The 24,311-nt window shown below is 38.3% G+C and overlaps 1 protein-coding gene across 1 annotated transcript; it reads left to right on the top strand.

The window, feature by feature from the left end:
* Positions 1–2,131: 2,131 nt before the first annotated feature.
* Positions 2,132–5,120, top strand: LOC115716409 (scarecrow-like protein 8). The gene has a single exon (XM_030645194.2). It carries the CDS (start codon positions 2,547–2,549, stop codon positions 4,392–4,394), a length of 1,848 nt encoding a protein of 615 aa, XP_030501054.2. The 5' UTR covers positions 2,132–2,546; the 3' UTR covers positions 4,395–5,120.
* Positions 5,121–24,311: the final 19,191 nt, after the last annotated feature.

The raw sequence follows: 24,311 nt of genomic DNA, 5'->3' as shown, positions 1-24,311 counted from the left end.
TTTGGGCAAAAGAAAGCTTGGGTATGTTTTTTTTTGTTAAATTCGCCTATATTGTGTTACAAGCTCAGCGAAGAAATTGGTCTGGCCATAATCAAGATGGGCTTTGGAATTGAAGCAACTGTGGAAAATCAAAGTTCCCCCTAAAGTGATAAACTTTCTTTGGAGAGCTTGTTTGAATAACCTGCCAACTAGGTTCAGTTGGTTGTGCGTCATGTGCCGGTTGATTCTAGTTGTGCCATGTGTAATGGTGCGTCGAAGACGACTCTGCATATTCTAGCACGGTGCCCGTTTGCCTAGAATTGCTGGTGCATGGGTCTCGAGTTCTTGTCGTGGGTGCAACTGCCATGGTTTTTCTAAATTGGTTTGAAGAAGGATTGAGGTATTGGAGTCAGATAGAGTTGATAGAGGTTATTATGTTATGTTGGTCCATTTGGCATCATTGAAACTGATTAGTGTGGAAAGAGAGACTGTCGTGTGTGGAGGATGTTTCTTTGTTTGCTTGACTTAGCTTTGACGATTGGAGTAATGCTCAAAAGATATCTATGTTTCCAACCCTTGTTTCTCATGGGGGTTTTATTGAGCATTGGACTAAATCAGACATTCATAAAATCAAGATGAATGTGGATGGAGTAATGTATGAAGACATGGGGCGGTATGATTTTGATTGTGTGGCTAGAGATTCGGCTGAGATGGTGTGGAATGTTAAATTTGGAACTAAGTTGAAAAGTTTTGAGCCGCATGTTGTTGAAACATTAGGCATCTAGGAGGCGCTAAGAGCTGAAGGTCGGTCGGATGTGATGCTTGAATCTGATAGTCTCAATGTGATATTCGATTTGATTAAAAATCTGATAGTCTCTTTGTGCACTTTTGAATTGTCAAGCTATTATTTTTAATTTCCTTACATTTTATTAAGTGATCTGCTAATAAGGTGGTGTTGCTTTGTTAGTTTTGGATGATCTTTGTTATATATAAGGTAGGGATGTAAACGGGGCGGGGCGGGTGCGGGAATTGCTCTCCTACTCCATACCTGTTTCTTAAATTCACCCTCATCCTCGCCCCAATACCCATTTAAATTAAAGCGGGGGCGGGACAGGGATTACCCGATGGGGGAAGGTTCTCATCGGGTACCCATTACATATATATTTTTGAAAAAAAAAATGATGTCTCAAAGAGAATTAAAAAAATTAATCATAAAAACTTAGAAAAACAATAAACTTAAGTGGAATAGTGTGTATAGTAAAAAAAAAAGAGTATAATCAATAAAAAGCTTAAAGCATGAAATTATTTTAATTGTAATAGTTATGATTTTAAAACTTAAATATATATATATTTATATCATATGAGGACGGGTATCTATTCCCCCGCCCCCGCTCTTGCCCCGTTTCTCACTTAAGTATAGATCTTTAAATCCATATCTGCCCTCGAAAGTCAACTGTACCTAATGGGACGGGTACCTGCGGGTACCCGAACCCGCCGTGGGTATAATTGCCATCCCTAATAATATAAGGTTGATTTATTAAAAAAAAAAAATTAAGGTTGTCCTTTTTAGTCATTTTGGATATTGGTTGGGTATTTATTTAGCCTGCGTATTATTTATTTATTTTGAAGAACCTCTTCGTAAACGTAGACAGCTTTCACCTTTGGGTTTTTAAATTCTGTAATCAGACGTAAACTCATTGAGCGACCGACACGTGTCGGTGAACTTACCAGAATCTACCGAGAATCGTCGGGTAAGGCAACACAGCTACTAGAATTCGAATCAGCGAGCGAACTAGTGAAGGAAATTATAAAGTAACAAGTTGGTATTTTAACATTGTGTAAAGGCTTCCGCCTATTGGAACACGTGGCACATGAGTTGCTTTCACTTGTGTTCTGGATTGCATTCCTGGGCTTCTCTCGATAGCCTTTTCGGAGTACTTCGTAACTGTCCAGTCAGATGATCGCTGCCGCATAAAAGATCAAGCTCATTTCACTTAAAACGGAATACATGTCGTGCTAACAAGAAACAACGCGTGTAATTTACGTATACATTAGTTGGTTCGTGTTTTCCACGCGTTTTGAAGAAGCGTCACCATAGTTTCTGATTTAATTTATTATTATTTTTGTTGAAAATTTCGGCTTTAATTTAAATGAGTGAGGATTTCGTGTGTATAAAGTGTTTAAATGACAGATTTAATCACCGTAGAGTATTTAGAAACATTAGGGTCACCTTAAATGAACGGTGTAGATTTCATGGTAGATATACTCGTGAAGATTCAGCTGAAAAATAATTATAATTTTTAACGATTTAAACAAAAAAAAGAAGCTTAAGTACCGGTTTGAAATGGGAAATTTCAGTATTATATTTTTTGTTATTTATTATTTAATTAAGGTTTGATTATAAAAATTATTATTATTAATTAATTCAATGCCATAAGAGAAACCGTCTTCCACTTTCTCTGGTTTAACCTTATGAGTTTCTTCAAAACCCATATCTTTTGAGTTTTTTCTCCTTTCCTTCTCTCTCTACAAAATCTCAGAGAGAAAAAGAAGAAACCAAAGCTAAAATGCAATCTGGGTATACCGGAGCCGGTGGTTTGCCGGATTTCTACACCACCGGTCGATCAACCATGAATAACGTTCCGTCTCAGCCTCCATACCACCGACCTCAACTTCCGGGCTTGTTTATCGATTCAACTACACAGCGGATCGCTCGTCAGAACCCGACAACCTTGATCGGAAAAAGAAATCTCGCCGAGTTTCAATCAAATCATCATAATCAGCAGCAGCAGCAGTACAATCCGAACCTTGGGCTTGTACAGCCTAACTATCTTCGCTCAGTCAAGCCCAGGACGTTTCAGCAATCTTCACCCATATCTCCTCTATCTCCGATGGAATTTTCGCCAACGGCAACCACGGTCTCGGAATCTTCCTCTTGTTCATCATCATCACCAGCTTCTTCTCAGAGGTACGGCTTGCCCTTACCGCAGCAGCAGTATCTGCGTCCTCAACAACCTAATATTCAAGGTATGTCGTATGTAAATCCGGTTCATCAGAATCGTGTTATTCCGGTTGTGGATTCTGAAAAGAAGATTATGAACACCCGTCTTCAAGAGCTGGAGAAACAGCTTCTCGATGATAACGAAGACGAAGAAGGTGACCCCGTCTCTGCTGTTACTAATAATAGCGAGTGGTCTGAGACGATACAGAACCTGATCAGCCCAAATCAGACACAGAAACCTGTTTCGCCATCGCCAACTTCTTCCTCTTCGTCTTCCTCCTCATCCTCGGTCGCCTCTCCTGCAATTGTGACTTGTTCGAAGCAATCGATTATGGAGGCTGCTTTAGCTATCTCCGACGGGAAAACTGAATCCGCGAATGAGATCCTCACGCGCCTTTCCACTCAAGTCTCAAACCCAAGACCCACTTCCGAACAGAGAGTTCTCGAGTTCATATCGTCGGCTCTTAAATCGAGAATCAAACCGGAAGAGAATCCGCCGCCTGTGACGGAGCTCTATAGTCAGGAACAAGGCTCCGCGATTCAGTCTCTCTACGATCTCTCGCCTTGCTTTGGTCTGAGTTTCTCGGCAGCCAATTTCGCAATCCTCGATGCCACATTAACCGACGATTCGGCCAAGATTCACGTAATTGACTTCGACATCGGCTATGGCGGACAGTACGTAGACCTTCTTCGAAAGCTGGCCGGTCGAAAAAACGGCATACTTTCGTCCTTGAAGATAACTACTCTGGCGGATAATGTCGTTACCCAAGAGAGATTGAAGAGCGTGGATGAGAAACTGAGTCAACTCGCCCGTAGCCTGGGTGTAGTGTTCGAACTCACTGTCAAAAGCCTCAGAATCTCGGAGCTGAGTCGCGAATCGCTGGGTTGCGAACCAGACGAGTCGATCGCTGTGAATTTCGCCTTCAAATTATATATGATGCCGGACGAGAGCGTATCAACCGAGAATCCAAGGGACCAGCTGCTACGGCGCGTGAAGTCTATGGCGCCGCGTGTGGTTACGGTGGTGGAGCAGGAGCTGAACACCAACACGGCGCCGTTTATGGCGCGCGTGAACGAGACGTGCGCGTATTACAGTGTGTTGTTGGACTCGGTGGACCCAGCTGGTAGTAGGGATAACTCGGAACGAGTTAGGGTAGAGGAAGCGGTGAGTCGGAAGGTGGGTAACTCGGTTGCGTGCGAAGGGAGGGACCGCTTTGAAAGATGCGAGGTGTTTGGAAAATGGAGGGCCCGATTGAGTATGGCCGGGTTCGAGTCGATTCCACTGAGTCAAGACGCCAAAACTCGGCTGAGTTCGGGTAACCGATTCCATAATCTTTCCGTTAAAGAAGTAAATCAAGGAATTTGCTTTGGTTGGATGGGTCGCACTCTCACCGTCGCATCTGCTTGGCGTTAACTTCACTCATTTTTTTTTTTATTTTAAATTTTAATTTTACTTTTTTTTTTCCTTTTTACTAATATTATTATTAATATTAATTGATATTAAAGACATAGTTTATTATTGACGTTTTCCTTCGCAAAGAAAGAAAAGGAAATACCCACCTAACGAAAACAAATAAAAATATAATATATATATTTAAGTGTTTGGAATCCGAGAAAATTCCCGTGCAAAAAAAAAATAGTACTTATTATTGTCATTTGGGGTGTGTGAAAGGTGGCGTTTGGTATGTTTGTATTGTATATAGATGTATTTCTGCTGACTTGTCGTTTGGATTGGCCTTTAGGATTGTATTACCAAACCCATTCAAGCCTCCTCCACCTTTGGTTTATTTTCCTTTTTTGTACCTTTCGATTGTATTTTTCCCGGGAAATTTTTTATTTACTCAGAAAATACGTGTCCAATTCCATAAGGGTCCCACTACAGCACTTTCTTTCTTTTGCCCCTTTTCTTTCTTTTACTTCAAATTTTTATTATATTTTCTCTTTTGGGTTACATAGAGGAGGGTTATATAGGTCTTCACGTGCGCATGTATTAGACTTTGATTGTGCCTAATCAAGTTTGACAATATTGTTAGTAGAGATTTCTATGTGTTCTCATAATATGTAACGGAACTATGATCTTTGTAATGCAATATCTTTGTGTATTTTAGTTATTTGGTGCAAATAAATTTCTTATTAAATATTTTCTCCTCTATTATTCCATTACCAATTATATATATAAATTATATACACATAAAACTTAAATCAAACAACTCTTCAAATTATTGTACTAGTTTTGTCTTTTTGGTACCACACACGAATGAATGGTGGGCTCTGAAGAGTTCGGAGGGATTATATTTTTATTTTATTTTGCTCAATTTGCATTCTATATATATATATATTTTCTGCTCAAAGTATGATAATAAACTATACAGGTGGAATCTTTCTTTTGATAGGGTTTGTGACACCAAACTTTTATAAAAGTAGGTTTGAACTCTTCGCAATATCATGAATTTTTGTCCTTGTAACTAGAAAACAGATATTATTATTTTCCATTCATAATTTAGGGATTTTGTATATATATATATTTGGAAATGCTATCTCAATTGTTATGACTTGCCTTTGTCTCCCTCTCTAATAAGTCTGGCCTATAATGTACATATAATAACTCTTTATACAATGATAATTCGATAGGTTTCAAAATAAAGGGTTTGAAAGATTGATGAAGATGACCCATGCCCATGCTTTATCTTTTTGGTATCCCTCTTCTTCTAGCTTCAGTCACTATCCACATTGGTACTTGGATTTAATGTATAAGAATGGTACTTTCATGCTTAGTTCTGTGTGGAGTATTAGATATTACAATACTTCTACTTTTAGTCTCTAGCTACATTAAACACCTAAAATTACAGTATATATAAATATATACACACTCCTGTAATGATATTTGCATAATTACCCAAAACAACATCATAGTGCGTAATTGCGTATATGTCTAACTAATCATTTTGCTTAGAATTCGGTGATTTACCAGTTTTAGAATAGAGATCATCCTTATATGTTTTTGTTTTTGTCTTAAAGTAGAAATCAGTCCAAAAAAAAAAAAGTAGAAATGGGATTTGAGCTCTTTGCTGAGAGAAAGTAATAACAGTAAATATCACTAATACATCCTTCAACATTAATTTGTATTTATGTATACATTAAATACGGATATAAAGCGAAATGTGTTTGTATTTGAAGATAATTTTATTTTTCATTAAAAAAAAAAGAAAAATGAAAATGAAGGTAAGTTTTTTTTTTTTTTGCTGAAAAAAATGAAGGTAAGTTTTGTTCAAATACTAATAGGGCTTTTATCCAAAAAAAAAAAAAAAAAAAAAAAAAAAAAAAAAAAAATCCTAATAGGACAAATTTGCATATTGCTCCCTTCCTTAGAATAGTGTCCTTGTCCAGTTTTTTCTTTTTAATTAAATTTTTGGCTAAAATTGCTGAAAATTTAAAAAAGAGACCGATTTTTGTTAATCGTATTCCAATCTTACTCCTATTTTAGTTAGTATTCACTAAAAAAATAAATTTACAAATTTTGAATTTATTAAATATATCTTGATGACTTGATCTAATAAAATAATGTAAGAGTAATAATATTTTTGATAAATAATATATAGAATTTTTTAGGAAAAATAAAGTAGGGAGCTCTAGGAAATTTTCTATCTGTTTTTTATTATTTAGATTTACTATTTGTATGGTTAAATTTAATTTTTTTTCAAAAAAATTTTACACCAAAAATTTTAAAAAAAATATTACAAAAATACATCAAATTTTTATTTTTATTCTCTGGACTTTTTTATTTAGAAAAATATATTTTTAATAAAAATAATAAATTTTTTTTTAATTATTTTATAATTTATATATAGTTATCATGTTCTTTTTCGGGTTGTTTTTAATTGTTTTATATTTTAATTATAGTTGTTTTTATTTTTTGCTAAGTAAAGTGTATTTTTTAATTTTAAATTTTACAAGCAAATTTTTGTAATTAAAATTTTAAGTCGTAAAATTATAAATAAAAAATAAAACAAAGTATTTTTGAAAATTTTCTTTTTTATTTAAGTGTGGTCCCTTCCTATTTTAGCTAAAAAGTATGTTTAGAAAACATAGTCAAAGATGATATTTTTCAGTTGCTTTCATCTTTTCTATCTCATTAGTCATTGCAACTTAGTATTTTATTGTATTTAAGGGCTCTTACTTCCACATTTAAGGGCTCATTAGTACAGCTTATTGTATTTTATTATATTAGTATTATTTAATACAATAATATATTTGATATTGAGTTGTATTATTAGGCTATGTAAAATTATAATATATTTTCAATATATTAGATCCCAGCACCGACTCCGGGTCGGGGTCGGGATTGGATTCAAGTCCGGGTGTTGATTCCTAAATCCAAGTCGGCGATTAGGGTTGATTTAGGATCTTTTGTTAATATTATAATACAAGCTAATACTAACTATTTATTATGTATTAAATAATACAACTTACATTATATTAAAAGTTTTTGTCATAATAATTAATACAATATATTACTTTATTTAAATATAGTGTTATTTATTATTTAATACAATATCACATTTATACATTTTTTTTTACTATCCTTCATTAGTTAGTTGATTATAAGATGCAAAAATTGTAGTGACCAATTAAAAATAAATTCTTTAAACGTAAAATGTAATTTTTTTTACAAAAAATTGTGTTTTATGTAATTATCCATATCATAAGGTAATTTATCCAATAAATATCAAATATGGGTTTTGTAATGTGTAATTCCATATAATAAACCTAATTAGAGTTTGCTCCCAAACAAAATGATGAAAGGACCATATGCAATTGTACTAGCTAGCCTGCATTAATAAGAGATGTGGTCTTCTATCACTCTCTTGCGTCTCCTTTGTTTCTTTGCTTTCTGTGTTAGTTCACTTCTTTTTTTGTTATCATCTGTTGAGTTTTGAGTGCTTGTTTGATCCTCCTGGCATGTTTTTGCTTTTGTCTTCCTTCTAAGGTCTTTTTCGTTTTCTTCCGTCCCTCCTTGTTTTCCTTGTGCTTCGTTCTCTTGGGTTTTGGTGTCCTACTTTCTTTCTTTTGTTTTGTTCTCTCTGTGAGATTATCTTTTGTTTTGTCACCTTTGTGGGGTGCGTTTGTGGGATTTGTGGGGTGGTGTGTTGTGTTTTGGTGGGTCGTGGGGGTTGGTAACTGTTGGTGCTAAGTGGTTTTGTCCTTTGCTGTCTGTTATGGCGATAGTTAATGCCACCAACCCTGCCATAAATGATAACGGAAGTGTTTTTCTCGTTTGGAAACTACTGTAAAGCTTGCTCCTTGTGCCTCTTCTCAACAGGCTCTAACCTCCTTTTGCCTTGTTGGAAGAGTTATTGCACCTATGATTGTCAATGAAGCTTCAGTCATGGATTTTGTGGACAAAACTTGGAAGTTCAAGGTGAATGTGGCTGCTATGTATGAGTCCATTAACAACCCAAATTGTTTTGAGCTTGGCTTTGCTCACGCAGAGGATCGAGCCTAGGCCCTTGCTAATGGACCGTGGCGTGTCCGGGGCTATTCCATGATTCTTCATGCTTGGACCCCTAGGAAGTCCCTCACGGTTAATCTCGATTCGATGAAGATTTGGATACAAATCCAAACCTCCGCCGAAACTATTTTTCAGTTATCAATGGTAATATATTGGGGGGGAAAGCCGGCAAGGTCATCAATGTGGAGTTGGATGAAGGAAAACCGGCTTTGTGGAGTAAATTCCTTAAAATTTTAATTGACCTGGATGTGAATCAACCTCTGTTCTCTAGTTGCTATTTCGAGTTGGAATCGGGTGGCCATCGTTGGCTACAGTTCAAATATGAGAGGATTGGTATTTTCTGTTATAACTGTGGAAGATTGGGTCACCAAAGAAGGGGTTGTTCCCTCTCATCTCCTGTCACTGTGGTCAATGACAATGGTGTTCCTTTCCCTATGTTTGGGCCATGGCTCTCCACTGCATCTTCATATCTAGATGTTTTCTCTGGTGCGAACTCCTCTCCATCATTGACTGTATCTCCTCGGCCTGGACGCGCTGAAAAATGAACGATGACTTCTATGCCAGCAATGAATGATTATGGGAGAAACTCGGCTTGACTGAACATGGTGGTGCGAGATTCGAAGCGTCCTGGGACGGTGACTGATCGGAAGTCTGGAAGGGGTAAGCTGGCTAATCAAGCGGTGTGGGTTCCCAAACGGTTTGCTGTCAAAAGCACGCCTGCTTTTGCTATTCTGGGTAATAAGGGTGGTGTTGGAGAAGATGAGTTGAAAAAGGGGTCCCAGGCCGATCCTAAACTTAATTTGAATATTGTTGACCAACCATTGACCTTGGTTAACGTGTTGGGTGATGGAGATGAGCTTCATGGGGTTGATATTGGGCCGACTCTTTCTTCTACTGGGCCGGTTCCAATTACTAATATAAACAGCAAGGTGTTCAATAATAATAGTGAATCGTGTAAGAGAAACGGGCCAAATGAGCTTCCTGAGATCTCTCCTTCAGCATGTGGGACCACCCCTCTTTTGATGAAGCAGCTGGGCGAGAGGGAAATTGGTCTGGTCGTGGGCCCACTTGATTCTAATGGGCCGATTGCTAATGAAAAGGGCCTAGTTGAAAGTAACATTAATAATGGTATTTTGGGTGATGGGCCAGCCAAGACTATTTCCAATGAGAGCTCTATTTGTGGTCAAGAGGTTAATTTTCACCATGATGAAAAATTAGCTTTGTCTAATTTTTTTCAAGCTCAAGATAATCTTTTACAAGAGCTCAAGAATTTTGGAAGTTTGGACTTATATGAGATTAAAGCCATTGGGGGTGACATTAGAGTTCCACCTACTTCTGAGACTAATGCAAGAACTTCTCCGCTCAAAAAACGAAAGTTTGATGGGGCCTCTGCATCCCTTTGTTCACGACCCTGGAAGCTTCTTCGCCCACATCCCTGGGCTATCCGAGACTTCCCCTGGGACTCGGAGGAAAGAGCTAATGCTACTAATGTTGCAGAGGACGAGCCCTCAGAGGATATCTCTTTATCCAATAGCGACTTCATTGGCCCGGATCAGTGGAGTACTAAAGGGAAGAATGTGATCTCATCTAGGCCAATGGAGGGCATTTCGTGGTGGAGGAGTCTGGATCTTTTGGGTCTGCCCATTCTCATACCCCTATGGAGGAGACTACTACTCCTCCGCAGGAGCCATGAGAGGTATTGCTTGGAACTGTAGAGGGTTAGGGCAGACCTCTACAGTTCGTGAGTTGAAGTCCCTGATTCGGTCGCGCTCTCCAGATTTTATTTTTATGACCGAGCTCAAAGTTGATGCAACTTCTTTGGTACGTACTCTTCACTCCCTTCATTTTTATTTTCATATTATTGTTCTAGCTGTTGGTATTGCGAGTGGTATTATCTTGGCTTGGAAAATTGGGTTTGAGTTTGAGTGTATTGCTTGCTCCCAAAACCACATCTCTGGTATTGTGTTTTCGGATCCCCAGTCGCATCCTTGCCTCCTGTCTTGTGTTTATGGTCCCCCGTATTTTCATGCTAAAAAAACTTTCTGGGAGAAGATCATGAAGATAGGGGATAGGTTTGGTAGCTCGTGGCTTATCTTGGGTGACACCGAATTTGTACTAAGTGATTCTGAACGAGTATGGTCCAAAGGCAGAGACCAGTTTATTCCAATCATCTCACGTTTGGTTAATGCCAGGGGACTTATCAATATGCCCATCCAGGGAGACAGGTTGACCTGGGATAACCATCGTTCTGGGTCCAACCATGTTAAGTCTGCGCTGGACAAAGGTCTAATTAATGGTGCTTGGGTTAGACTTTTCCCGAAGGCTGTCCTCTGCTCTTTCCAGACCTCCAACTTGGATCACTGTCCGTTGTGTCTATTTTCTGATGGTCTGGGGGAGAAAATCAGAAGAAGCTTTATGTTTGAGGAAGCCTGGACTAGGGATGAGCGTAGCAGATTAGTGGTTGATTCTGCGTGGAAGTCGGTTAGTTTCCCCTGGGCCCCAGCTAGGATCTTCAAGAAGATTAGAGCTACTCGGGTTGCTCTTATGCATTGGAATAGGTCACAGTTTGGAAAACTTGATACTTTAATCCGTGATCTGGAACGAAGACTAGATCTCATTCAGAGTTTGCCAGTGGGATCTAGAGAGTGGGCGACTGAAAGAGCCTTGCGAAATTCTCTAAATGAGGCCCGAGTGAGGAAAGATGTGTATTAGAAACAAAGGGCTAGGGTTTCTTGGCTGAAGGAAGGGGACAAATGTTCTAAATTCTTCTTCCTTTCCGCCTCTATCAAAGGTAGAAGAAATGCCATTGAGAGCATCCTCAATAAAGACAATATGTGGATCACCAAAAGGGAGCTTATTGGGAATGAATTCATGGAGTTCTTCCAAGGAATTTTCTCTGGTACGGAGAATGGAATCGATCTTAATTGTAACGATTTAGTCCGGGATTGTTTGTCAACGGACGACCAAGCTGAGCTTATTAGAAGGCCCTCCCTTGAGGAAATTAGGGCTACTCTTTTTGCCATGAGTAGTACCAAAGCTCCGAGACCAGATGGAATGTCTGTTCTTTTCTGTAAACACTATTGGGAATCAGTTGAGAGTGACTTCTGCGAAGCGGTTTTAGATTTCTTCCAAACTGGGCGTATGCATAAAGGAGTCAATGCTACTAATATTATCCTAATTCACAAAGTCCAGAACCCGAAGAGACCTAATCACTTTCGTCCGATCTCTCTTTGCAATGTGGTGTATAAGGTTATCTCCAAGATCATTGCTAACAGGATCAAACCACTGTTACCAAAGCTTATCTGTCCCACCCAAGCTGCCTTTGTGCCCGGGAGGAATATATAGGATAGTAATGTGATCGCTCAGGAAATAGTCCACTCGTTCAATAGGAAAAAAGGCAGAGAAGGTTTGTTTACAATAAAGATCGATCTAATGAAAGCTTATGATAGGATGAGTTGGGGTTTCATTGATCATGTGCTGTCTTGTTTTGGTGTTCCCCAAGAGTTTCGGAATTGGTAGTGCATTACTACTACCTCCCTCAATATTTGCCTTAATGGGGTGTAACGCCCTAATGCTAAGGCACGCTACAGTGCTTTTTCAATAATTGTGCGATCTTTGCTAATCAAAGAAATTTCTCGAAAAACGTGTCAAATTAAAACTTTTGCATTAAACATTAAACTTTGTAATTTAATAAAATATTTACAAGTGCCGGGATCCCGATTTTTAAAACTTACAAACTTTACTTTTTAAATATACATTCCAAAATATACAGATTTACAGGTCGCACAGCGACTTTCAAAATACAACTCCCAGATGTCCCGAGACCGAACACTCCAGGTCGCGCTGCTTGACATGTACAATCTCACCCGAGCTCAGGATCACTCCTGTTCAGCCTTCGCCTTTCCTTTACCTACACATGGAAGCAGAAACTGTGAGTCAACAGACTCAGTAAGAAATGCATATAACATATCATATAATTTTCCGACCTGTAAATAGGCGCCCATACACCTATTTACAGAGCTTAACAGATGAGTATGAACGTTCTAACTGGGACACGACCATGTACCATGTACCACATACACTCATTATACCTTCGTATTAGTATAGGTAAGGTATGACCGCACCCTGAGTACTATCTAGTGTTGTACCACAGACACCTTGTACCTTCCCGTACAAGTGCTGGTAACACTATGATGTACTTTCAAACATCACACACCTTACCAATGCACTTCGTACCACAACCGTACAAGTGTTGGTAGTGTATGAATCACAATAAATAAGCATGTATACATATTAACACATACATACATTCAGATAACCACATCATACATTATACACAGTTCTTACCTGTTTTCCGAATTCAAGTGTGCTAGCCGACCTGAACGGAATTTCTGTGCTAGATGGATGCCCTAATCACATTTTGAAACCGGGTAAGTCACATGATTAAAACCCTAATCCCGGGAATCCCAAAACCAAAACCCTAGGTTCTGCTATGCTCTAAAGGGGTTATTCTAACTCTGGAAATGGGGAAACACCCAACCGAGGTACCGAAATGGACAAAAATTGAGAAAACGAAGTGTTCGGGAATCCTGCCAAAACCGGCAAGCCGGTTTTTGGGGCATGGCAAACCGGCTTGCCGGTTTGCACCAGTAATCCCAAAACACTTCCTTCTTTGCTCAATTTTCCACCAAATGATACCAAATTCTCCAGAGCTCCTATTCAAGGCATACACAATAAAACCCAGCCAGTATTTCACAGAAAAACACAATAAACATCAACTTGCCATTAAAGCTCAAAGCTTTGAACTCAAAGCTCAAAATTGCATACAACCTAATCCAACCATCAAAACCAGTCACAAGAAGTTAAAACCAACTCAATTAAACCCTATAATTCGAACCTTAAGCAAGCCTAAACCTAACAGCCACTAAATCTCAAAATTACAAGTTCAAACTAACTTTTAAAGCTTAAAACATAACACCATAGTTCTAGGGTTACCTTTGATTGCTCCTCCTTCAATCCCTAGCTTAAATTCAGAGAATTTGGAAGGAAAGAATTGGTCTTGCTCTGGTTTTGTCTCAGCCGAACAAGAGAAAGAGAGAGAGTTCAAGGGGAAATGAAATTTTCTTTTAATTTGACTTTCTTTGATTTTTCCCCAAAAGAAAAGGGTTTTCCCTAATTAACTCATGGCTGAATAGTCATGTGCTAGGTGTCAACAAATGGGACAGCCACCTATTCCCCTTAATAGCAAAAGACTAAAATGCCCTTTAGACTTAAAACTAGGGTAGTTTTGAAACTAGGGGTAAAATGGTCAAATTCCATAACCCCGCTCAATCCCGATAATTTATTTTCTCCAAAATATTTCCCACTATGAAATAAGGTTCTAAACTTACCCATGTGATCAATCTAGCCATCCATCGCATTTTCCGTTGTCGCCGAGCAAAAATTACAAAAATAACATATTGCACATATAAGCTAGATAATACCCCTAGAGTTTAATAAAATCTCCGAAATTGAGAAATTATAACTCTAATATTTATTTCTAAATATTGGGGTCCACATTTAAATTTAATTCACAAATAATAATAAGATAATAAAAATTAGTGCTAATTGCCTTTACTAATCCATAACCTAGAGCGGTCATTACATGGGGGATCTGTTGGTAAGATCTTCCCCTCGTGCGGCCTCCGTCAAGGTGACCCCCTGTCTCCCTATCTATTTATCTGGGCTGCGGAAATATTGTCAAGGATTCTGGAGAACGCCCGAAATTCGGGAATCATAAGTGGGATCAGACTGAGTAGGGGGGCCCTATTATTTCCCATATTTTCTTTACCGATGACCTCATTCTTGTTGGAAAAGCCAATGTGGAGGAGGCCAAGGGTTTCTGGGATTGTCTTGAGAAGTTCTGCACTTGGTCGGGACAAAAGATAAATAAAATGAAGACCTCCATTTTCTTTAGTAAGAATACTCCCACTGATATTAAACGAAGGATAAGGGAGATGTTGGGTTCAGGATCGCCAGAGGGTAATGTTAATTATCTGTGGCTTCCTTTATTCAGATTAAGACAAAAGGATGCAGACTTTAACTTTATTCTGGATAACCTGACTGCGAAATTGCATGGTTAGAAAGCTAAGACTCTCTCTAAAGCAGGGCGAGCAACTCTAATCAAGTCTGTGGGATTATCTCTACCTCTGTATGCTATGCAAACTACCAAACTATCCAATAGACTTGCCGCTAAGATTGATGGATTGGTGCGCGATTTCTGGTGGGGATCGGAGAAGGGTAACCACGGACTTCACCTGAAAGCCTGGGACAAAATTTGCCTCCCCAAGTCTTTAGGGGATTGGGCTTCTGAAAATCTAAAGAAATGAACCAGGCTTTCATCGCCAAGTGGGGGTGGAACCTTCTGACAGGAAACCAGTCCTTATGCTGCCGTATACTTGAAGCCAAATACCTTAAAGGAAAGTCCTTTTTGACTGCGAACCGAAAGCCTCAGACTCGTGGTTTTGGAAGAATGTGGCTAAATCTAGAGCTATCATTCGCAAAGGTGCCTGTAAGCGGGTGGCCGATGGTCATGATACTAACATTTGGTTGGATCCATGGATTGCACACTTAAAAGGCTTTACTCCCCATCCAAATGGGCGGGTATTGAATAGGGAGATAAAGGTAGCTGAGCTCCTTTTGGATAATGGTGGGTGGAATATCCAAAAACTTAACAGATTGTTTCATCAGGAGACTATCTCAGCCATTCTGAAAGGGGGCATTCCTGCTGGCCTAGGAAAAGATAGTTGGTTCTGGACTTTGGAAAGTAGTGGTCGTTTCTCCTGCAAATCAGCCTACTTGGCCCAGGCAGTGGATAGAGCGAGTCTAGGCGAGGTTGCCCCCTCAATGTGGAACAAGCTTTGGAATAGTAAAATTCCAGAGAGACTCAAGGTTCTGTGGTGGTGTATTCTGTCCAAGGCTCTTCCTGTTAGCTCGGTGTTAGGAAAAAGATTTCCTATAGAGGACGAAAGCTGCCCCCTGTGTGGAATGGAAGTAGAAACTTTGGAGCATCTATTCCTATCTTGTAATGTTGCTTCTCACTTATGGCGGTCATCTCCATGGAGAATTTTCTCCATCTGTGACACTGGTATAAGAATGTGGGACTGGGTTAAATTCTTATGTGACCTCAAAAAGAAAGGCATCAATGAACATGAGGCCTTTCTTTTTGCATCGCTCACTATTGACACGATTTGGCGGACTCGGAATGATAAGGTACACAATAATTGCCCAGTGGATATTTTTAAATGCATTGACACTATTCGGGTTTCTTTTACAGATCATCATGCTTTCTTGCTCCCTTGCCCCATCTCGCGTCCGACGGTATCTTGGAGTCCCCCCCTGCAAGATTGGTTGAAGCTCAACTGCGACATCAGAGTGGGGTTGTATAGCATATGCGCTGCTGTGGTTGCAAGGGATCACGTTGGCAAGGTGATCTGGGTTTCTACTTCGAAGCTGGAATTTTCTAATACTCTCTGTGGGGAAGCGGAAGCTTGCTGTTTGGCCCTAGAGGAGGCTAAAGCTTGTGGTGTTGAGTCTCTTATTTTGGAGAGTGATTCGAGGGTGGTGATCAACGCTCTTAATGGGAAGGAGTCCCGTTGGGAGCTTGATAACTATGTCTCTTTTTGTAAAAATACCTCCCCCTTTTTTATTAGTTGTATGTTTCAATATGTTAGTAGACAATGTAATTTTATGGCCCATAATGTGGCTAAGTGGGCTTTTTCCCATCAAATGTTCGGCTCCGTGCCACTTTCCTCTATGGCCGATATTATATTTTGTAATGACCGTGAGGTGTAACTGCTTTTAATCTAGTATATGTATGCTTTTCTTCAAAAAAAAAAAAACCTAATTAGAGTTTATGGGACTCTTATTAGTTTGATATATAAAGAATATAATGGTTTGCTTCTCAAGGATAATCTCAACCACTCTTTTTCTCTATTCCCATCAATTGAGTAAGAACCCATAGAGAGAAGATTAGTCTGTGGAAAATCATATACCCACAATTTTATCTTATATCCAACATCATGAAAATAGGTTTGTCTTCTATCTTATTATTTCATAAAGTAATCTTAATAATCTGACATGAGTTAAGATTCATGTGTATTTTTAAATGTAATTTCTAATAAGTGGTATCATGAACTTTATTTATGTTAGATTATTATGGTTAATCATATTAATTGTGATTATTAAATTCGATCAACATTTGAATTCGTATTAATTTAGAATTTATTCATGTATGTATTTTATTAATCATGATTATATGATTGTTTATGGATTTAAAAATTAGTATACATATATATACAATTTAAATTATTCGTATTAATATACAGTTCCAATTATTTTATGTAGTTTTTGTTGAATAGCAATTTTATTTATATTTTGGTTTCTTTGATTTATGATTGTATCAAGAATTAATTTAAGGCACGTATCATTCATTTCATTATATGTATACGGTTTGTGTGCATATTCATATATTTGCGTCATTCTTTGAAATCACTTTTCAAGTTTGGTGCTATACGTACAACATTATATTATAAAAATATTATATAATATATGCTATTGTTTTGCATTAGCATATGAGTGGCATTTTGGAATATGAGTCCGTGTTCAATATTTAATTATATTTATTTATATAAAGATAAATTATTTATATGTTTATGCACTATATTTTGGAATGGGTACTTGTTTGATTTTTTTGTGTCTTTTAATTTGAAATAAACTAATTGAAGTAAAATGTTACCAAAGTAACCTCTTTTGCTTAAATTTATCTATTTTGAGATAATAAGATGTGTGTATTTTTTGTTTATGCGGTCAATAATCGGCCCAAAGAAATATTATTGATTGGCCAAACATGATAATTATAAAGTTTTTATATGAACAATATATCGACTCAAAAGAAAGTTGTTGTTTGACAGAATTTATGATTAACATTTGATTTCTGTGTTGAGAGTACTACTTACAAGTTGATGTTTCTATCCAAAGACTAAGCATTAATATTGTGCTAGATATCTTATTTCAATGGGTCGACCACTACAGTTAAATGAATTTTATGTCTTACATAATTATTTTATTATATTATTTTAGTATGTTATGACATGAATTTCTATTATGTGAGCTTATGTACTTATTTGTTCTTAATTTGTTAGTTACTGCTTATGTTGCTAATATTACTGCCAACATGAATTTGTTATTATGTGAGCTTAATTTGTCATTTTATTGAATTAAAAGAGACTTATGTAGTACTGTCATTTAGACAAAATTTAATTTTTATTTCTATTTTAAACAATTATGGTTAGTCTTATTCATTTGGAAATAATAAATTTAGTCTCTTTTTTTTTTTTTTAATTTTACTTAGCTGTGATTGGTTCTTTAATTGACAATTTATATATGTTTAATGCAATTGATTCATCTAATTATGAAACCTTGCAAATAACATTAAGAGGTACAAAAGAAAATTACCAAATGAGAATTCTATCATCTTATGGCACAAATGCTTAGGATAAATCTCCAAAAGGAGAATAGAGAGATTTGTGTCAAACAGAAAACTAACACCCTTGATTATATTGACCTTAATCTTTATGTCGAATGTATCAAAGGGAAACCGACTAACATTATGAAGTTAAGTGACAACAGGAGTTCTGGCATCTTAAATTGATACATACTGATATATGTGGTCCATTCCCTACAGCTTTTTGGAATGACAAACAATATTTTATCACTTTTATAGACGACTATTCTCATTATGTGTACTTATACTTGATACATGAAAATTCACAATCCTTAGACGTTTATTAAGGTCTTCAAAGTTTAAGTTGAAAATCAACTAGGTGAGAAGATTAAAGTTGTCAATTCTAACTACAGTGGTGAATACTGTTATAGATATGACAGATCAAGTAAACAACATCCATGACCTTTTGCCAAATTCTTAAAGGAATACAGAATCGTCTTCTAATACATAATGCCAGGGCAATCTCGCATGAATGGTGTTGATGAGAGATAAAATAGAATGCTTAAGGACATGGTAAGAAACATGATGAATCATTCTTCTTTACCTGAATTACTTTGGGAAATGTACTTAAGACTGCAGTCTACATTCTAAATAGAGTACCTAACAAATTGGTAGCTAATAAATCCCTATATGAACTATGGACAGGGAAAAGGTCTAGTAGTAAATACTTATATTCACTATACCAATGCACTCTGTACCATAACTGTACAAGTGTTGGTAGTGCGACTAACACATAAGCATGCATATACACTTAACACATATATACACTCAAATATTCATATTACACATTATACACAGTTCTTACCTTCTTTCCAGATTCAAGTGTGCTGACCGACCTAAACAGAAAGTCTTGTGCTAGATGGATGCCTTAATCACATAATGAAACTGGGTAAATCACACGATCAAAACCCTAATCCGGGAAACCCGAACCCACCACTCTAGATTCTGTTATACTCTCTAAGGATTACTCTAACTCTAAAATAAGGAAACACCCAACTAAGGCACTGAAATGGACGAGAATTGAGGAAATGGAACATTCGGGGTACCCTGCCAAAACTGGCTAGCCGGTTTTATAGGTACTGGTAAAACCGGTTACCTAGTTTGCACCAGTTAACCCAAAAAATTCCATTTCTTGCTCAAAATCCCACCAAATGCAACCAAACCTTCCAGAGTATCTAATTAGGGTATAAACAACATATTCCAACCAATAATTCCTAGAAAAACACACTGAATCACAATATGCCATTAAAGACCTAAGCTTTGAGTTTCTAAGCTGAAACTTGAGCAAATTCAACCCAACACCACCAAATCAGCATGCAAAACTTAAAATCAATCCAAATTAACCCTAGAATTCGAATTATACAACAACCAAACCCTAACAACTCCTATTTATCAAAATCACATACTCAAACTAACTCAAAGTTTCAAAAACACATAAATAAAGGTTCTAGGATTTTACCTTTGCTTTAGACTCACAAATATCTTGCTTAATATTCAGATTACATAAGATTTGAAGATGAAATCCCCCTAGTTTGCTTCAGCCTAAAGAGAAGGAGAAAGCGTTTTCTATTTGTTATGTTTTTCCTTAATTTCCTTAATTCACTAATTTCTAAGAAAATGCTTATTACTAATCCATTATTCAGCATAATAATAAGGGTAGCTGCCAACTAAATAATAAGCCGCCTAATCACCTTAACCAAAAGACTAAAATACCCTTAAATGCTTAATCTTAAGCTATTTCAAGCCTAGGGGTAAAATGGTCAAATTCCATAACCCCGCTCAACTCCGATATTTTATTTTCTCCAAAATATTTCCCACTAAGAAATAAGGTTCTAAGCTTACCCATGTGATCAAACTAGCCATCCATCGCATTTTTCTATTGTCGCCGAGCAAAAATTACAAAAATAGCACATTTCACACATAAGTCAAATAATACCCCTAGAGTTTAATAAAATCTCCGGAATTGAGAAATTATAACTCTAGTGCCTATTTCTAACAATGGGGTCCACAAATAATTAAATTCATAAATAATTATAAAAATAACATAAATTGGTGCTAATTGCCTTTACTAATCCAAATTACTAAAGCGTTCATTACAATGGGTGTGGTTGTCGGGGTACTTGGTGGTCTCGACAGTTGATTCTTGTGTACACAACTCTTTCACCATTATTTTATGGGTGCAGAGGTCAGTTGAGTACACAACACATTCCAAAGGACATTTGTTTAGCCTTTTAGCCCCCTACTGCACTTTCACTTAGTTTCTATCTCATCTGCTTTATGTCATGAGACTTGCATTTTGTTATCTCATTGAGTAATAAGATAAAGAAAAGGGGATTTGAGCCTCCTTGGCACTGAAAACCTTCTTGGCGCCCAGGAGAAGGAATATGAGAAAAATAGGAAAAGATAAGGGAAAAGGGGTTAGAAGTGGTTGGCGCCAATATAATGACCGCTTTAGTAATTTGGATTAGTAAGGGCAATTAGCACTAATTTTTATTATTTTATTATTATTTATGAATTTATTTAATTGTGGATGCCAATATTTAGAAATAAATATTAGAGTTATAATTTCTCAATTCCGGAGATTTTATTAAACTCTAGGGGTATTATTTAGCTTATATGTGAAATATGTCATTTTTGTAATTTTTGCTCGGCGACAACGGAAAATGCGATGGATGGCTAGTTTGATCACATGGGTAAGTTTAGAACCTTATTTCTTAGTGGAAAATATTTTTGAGGAAATAAAGTATCGGGATTGAGCGGGGTTTTGGTTTTGGGTTTCTGGGATTAGGGTTTTAATCATGTAACTTACCCGGTTTCAAAATGTGATTAGGGCATCCATCTAGCACGAGATTTCCGTTCAGGTCGGCCAGCACACTTGAATTCAGAAATCAGGTAAGAACTGAATATAATATATGATATAATTATCTGAATGTATGTATATGTGTGTGTATATGCATGCTTGGATTGTTATTTACACTACCAACACTTGTATAGATATGATACATAGTGCATTGGTATAGTGAGTGTTGTTGTTGTGAGTACGATACAGTGATACCGACACGAGTACGGAAAAGTGCTAAGGTGTGTGGTATACCACCCAGTGGTACTCAGGGTACGAAATAAACCCTACCAACACTCGTACAGTGAGGTACGTTGTGTATGTGGTATAGCGGTTGTACCCTAGTATTGAACGTTCATGCTCATCTGTTAAGCACTGTAAATAGGTGTATGGGCGCCTAATTACAGGTCAGAAATTATATGATATGTTAGATGCATTTCTTGCTGAGTTTGTCGACTCACAGTTCTGTTTCCTTGTGTAGGTAAAGGAAAGGGGAAGGCTGAACAGGAGTGAACCTGAGCTCGAGTAGGATTGTACATGTCAAAGCAGCGCGACCTGGAGTGTTCGGTCTCAGGACATCTGGGAGTTGTATTTTGATAGTCGTTTTGCGACCTGTAATAAATGTATATTTTGGAATGTTAAATTTACAAAGTTTGAGAACGGGATCCCGGTACTTGTAAATATTTTATTATATTATAAAGTTTAGAATTTAATATAAAAGTTTTAATTTGACACGTTTTTCAAGAAAATTCTTTGTTTAGCAAAGATTGTAGTGTAATTGAAAAAGCACTGTAGCGTGCCTTAGTAGTAGGGCGCTATATTTTTTGGTATCAGAGCCGCCAGGTTTGTCTACCGAAGCTTGCTAAGACATGTACAATCTTCATTAGAGAAAGCTCGGTTCACGGTTCAGTAAGCCCGTACTTGTTTAGTATTTTAAATAATTGTGAATGTGAAAGCATGTTAGGAAGCATATTAGATTTTAATTAATTATTTTAAAAGTGTGTTACCTTTAAGTCCTTAAGAGCGGTGTTAAGTTTTGATCGCTGTCTAACCTGCCTGGCTTATGGATTCACAGGCTAAGTCCTATAAAATGGATACCCCGCGAAATACAAGAAGTCAGGGTGATATGGTTGAGACAGGAGACGGTCAGAGAAATCCCCAAAATCCTCGTGGTCGCGGCCGTGGCCGTGGCAGAGCTCAGGGTAGTCGCCCTGTAAATCCAACACAAGCTCCTCAGAACTAGGAGCAAAGATTTGCAGAAATGCAAGATCAGATCCGCCAACAAGATGAAGAGATTCAAAGATTGAGGCAGCAGGGCCTTCCTGCCGTGCCTCCTCAAGTTGTTCAGGCCGTTGCAGTTCCAGCGGTGCCAGCAGAACAACCTATTTTTGGCAACCATATGGAGTCGTTGTATGAAAGATTTCGGAAGCAAGCACCTTCAGTGTTTCTAGGAGGTCCTGATGTAATGAAGGCTGAGCAGTGGCTCACAGTGATCGAGCATATCCTCAACTTTATGGGAGTGGTTGGTAATGATCGGGTGACATGCGCCACTTTCCAGTTTCAGGAAGAAGCTCTCGTGTGGTGGGAGTTGATAACCCTCACTCGGGACGTCATAGTGATGACCTGGGAAAAATTCAAGGAGTTGTTTAACTCCAAATATTACAATGAAGCTGTCCGCAGTGCAAAGCGGAAAGAGTTCACTGAACTAGTTCAAACTGAGGGAATGTCTGTTACTGAGTATACTACTAAGTTTGACCGTCTGGCCAAGCTCGTTGTGGGAATCGTGCCAACTGACTTCAGCAAGAAAGAGAAGTATTTGACCGGTCTGAGTGCAAAGATTAGGCACGATTTGGTGATTACTACTACCGAGGCAACCACTTATGCGGAAATGGTTGAAAAGGCTTTGAGAGCCGAGGGTGCAGTAAAATTTCTTCAGGAGTCCCAGGTGACTCCGAGTGTTGGTGGAACCCCCACTGTTCCTACTCCTGTTTATGGTAGGGATGGTGGTGACTCCACCACTGAGCAGAAAAGGAAAGTTATCCCAGCTTCTGGTGCCTTAGGGCAAAGTAAGCGGTTCCGTGGGAACCAAGGCAGAGGTGGACGCCAGGGTTACTCTTACCCTGAGTGTCCACGGTGCAAGAAACATCATCCGGGAGAGTGTAACCGAAAGACTTGCTTCCTGTGCGGCATGGTAGGGCATTTCAAGAAAGATTGCCCTCATGCAAAGAAAGAGGAGCCGAAAGCTGAGGTGAAACCGGTTCCTGCGTGAGTGTTCGCTATCACCCAAGCTGATGCTGCAGCCAGTCCTTCTGATGTGACAGGTCAGCTTCCCGTCAACAACTCATTGTTTACAGTATTATTTGATTCGGGAGCTACACGTTCATATGTAGCTACAAGAATAATTGATCTTTTGGGTAGGCCTTGTGATATTTTAGAAGGAGGGTTTGGAACCCTAATGCTTAGCGGGGAGTCGGTTATCTCTAATAGGCGCATTAGGTCTATGCCGATTAGGATCGAAGATAGGGAGTTGAGTGCTGACCTTATAGAATTGAAATTAACTGAGTTTGACATTATACTGGGAATGGATTTTCTGTCCAAGTATTCGACCAGTATAGATTGTAAGCGGAAAATGGTGACTTTTCAGCCAGAAGGTGAAGATCCATTTGTTTATGTTGGATCAGTCCAGGGGTCTCGGATCCCGGTTATTTCTGTGCTAAGGGCTACAGATTTACTATACAGTGGCTGTGTAGGATTTCTAGCAGTGGTAATTGACTCCATCAGACCTGAAACATTTGGGCATGAGGCAGTCAGGGTGGTGAAAGATTTTCTTGACGTGTTTCCCGAGGAGTTGCTGGGATTGCCGCCACAACGAGAAATTGATTTCGTAATTGATTTGGCACCTGGAGTCGAACCTGTTTCTAAAGCTCCATATAGAATGGCTCCAGCAGAACTCAAGGAGCTTAAGTTGCAACTTCAGGGGATGCTTGACATTAGGTTTATCCGACCCAGTGTATCGCCCTGGGGAGCTCCGGTTCTCTTTGTGAAAAAGAAGGATGGTTCCTGTAACGTCCCCGCTTCAAGCCTCCATTGGGCCCTTACACCCACGGACTAATGGCTCTTATACACGGGTACGCCACACTCTGGTTGCTTCCTGGATCGATGACTGACCCTACAGACCAACACGAGTGTTTCCAGCATGCTTTGTCCTCACTCGCACGCTTCCTGGGAAAACGAGGAGGTCACCCATCCTTAAATTACCCCAAGCCAAGCACGCTTAACTGTGGAGTTCTTTCGAGATGGGCTACCGAAAAACAAGATGCACCTTGTTGACATAGGTAGTACCAATCAATCCATTTAAGCCCTCTTCAACTGTGTAGTCCCATACCTACACAGTCTCAGAATCATCCCACTTGACCTTCCCTGGGCGGTGTGGGATTGC

Source organism: Cannabis sativa, chromosome 5 (assembly GCF_029168945.1).
Source record: "Cannabis sativa cultivar Pink pepper isolate KNU-18-1 chromosome 5, ASM2916894v1, whole genome shotgun sequence".
NCBI lineage: Eukaryota > Viridiplantae > Streptophyta > Magnoliopsida > Rosales > Cannabaceae > Cannabis > Cannabis sativa.
This window is presented reverse-complemented; position numbering and strand designations above follow the sequence as displayed.

Bases quoted from the DNA above. Each gene is read 5' to 3' on its own strand.
- LOC115716409 (XM_030645194.2), top strand. From the start codon at position 2,547: ATGCAATCTGGGTATACCGGAGCCGGTGGTTTGCCGGATTTCTACACC.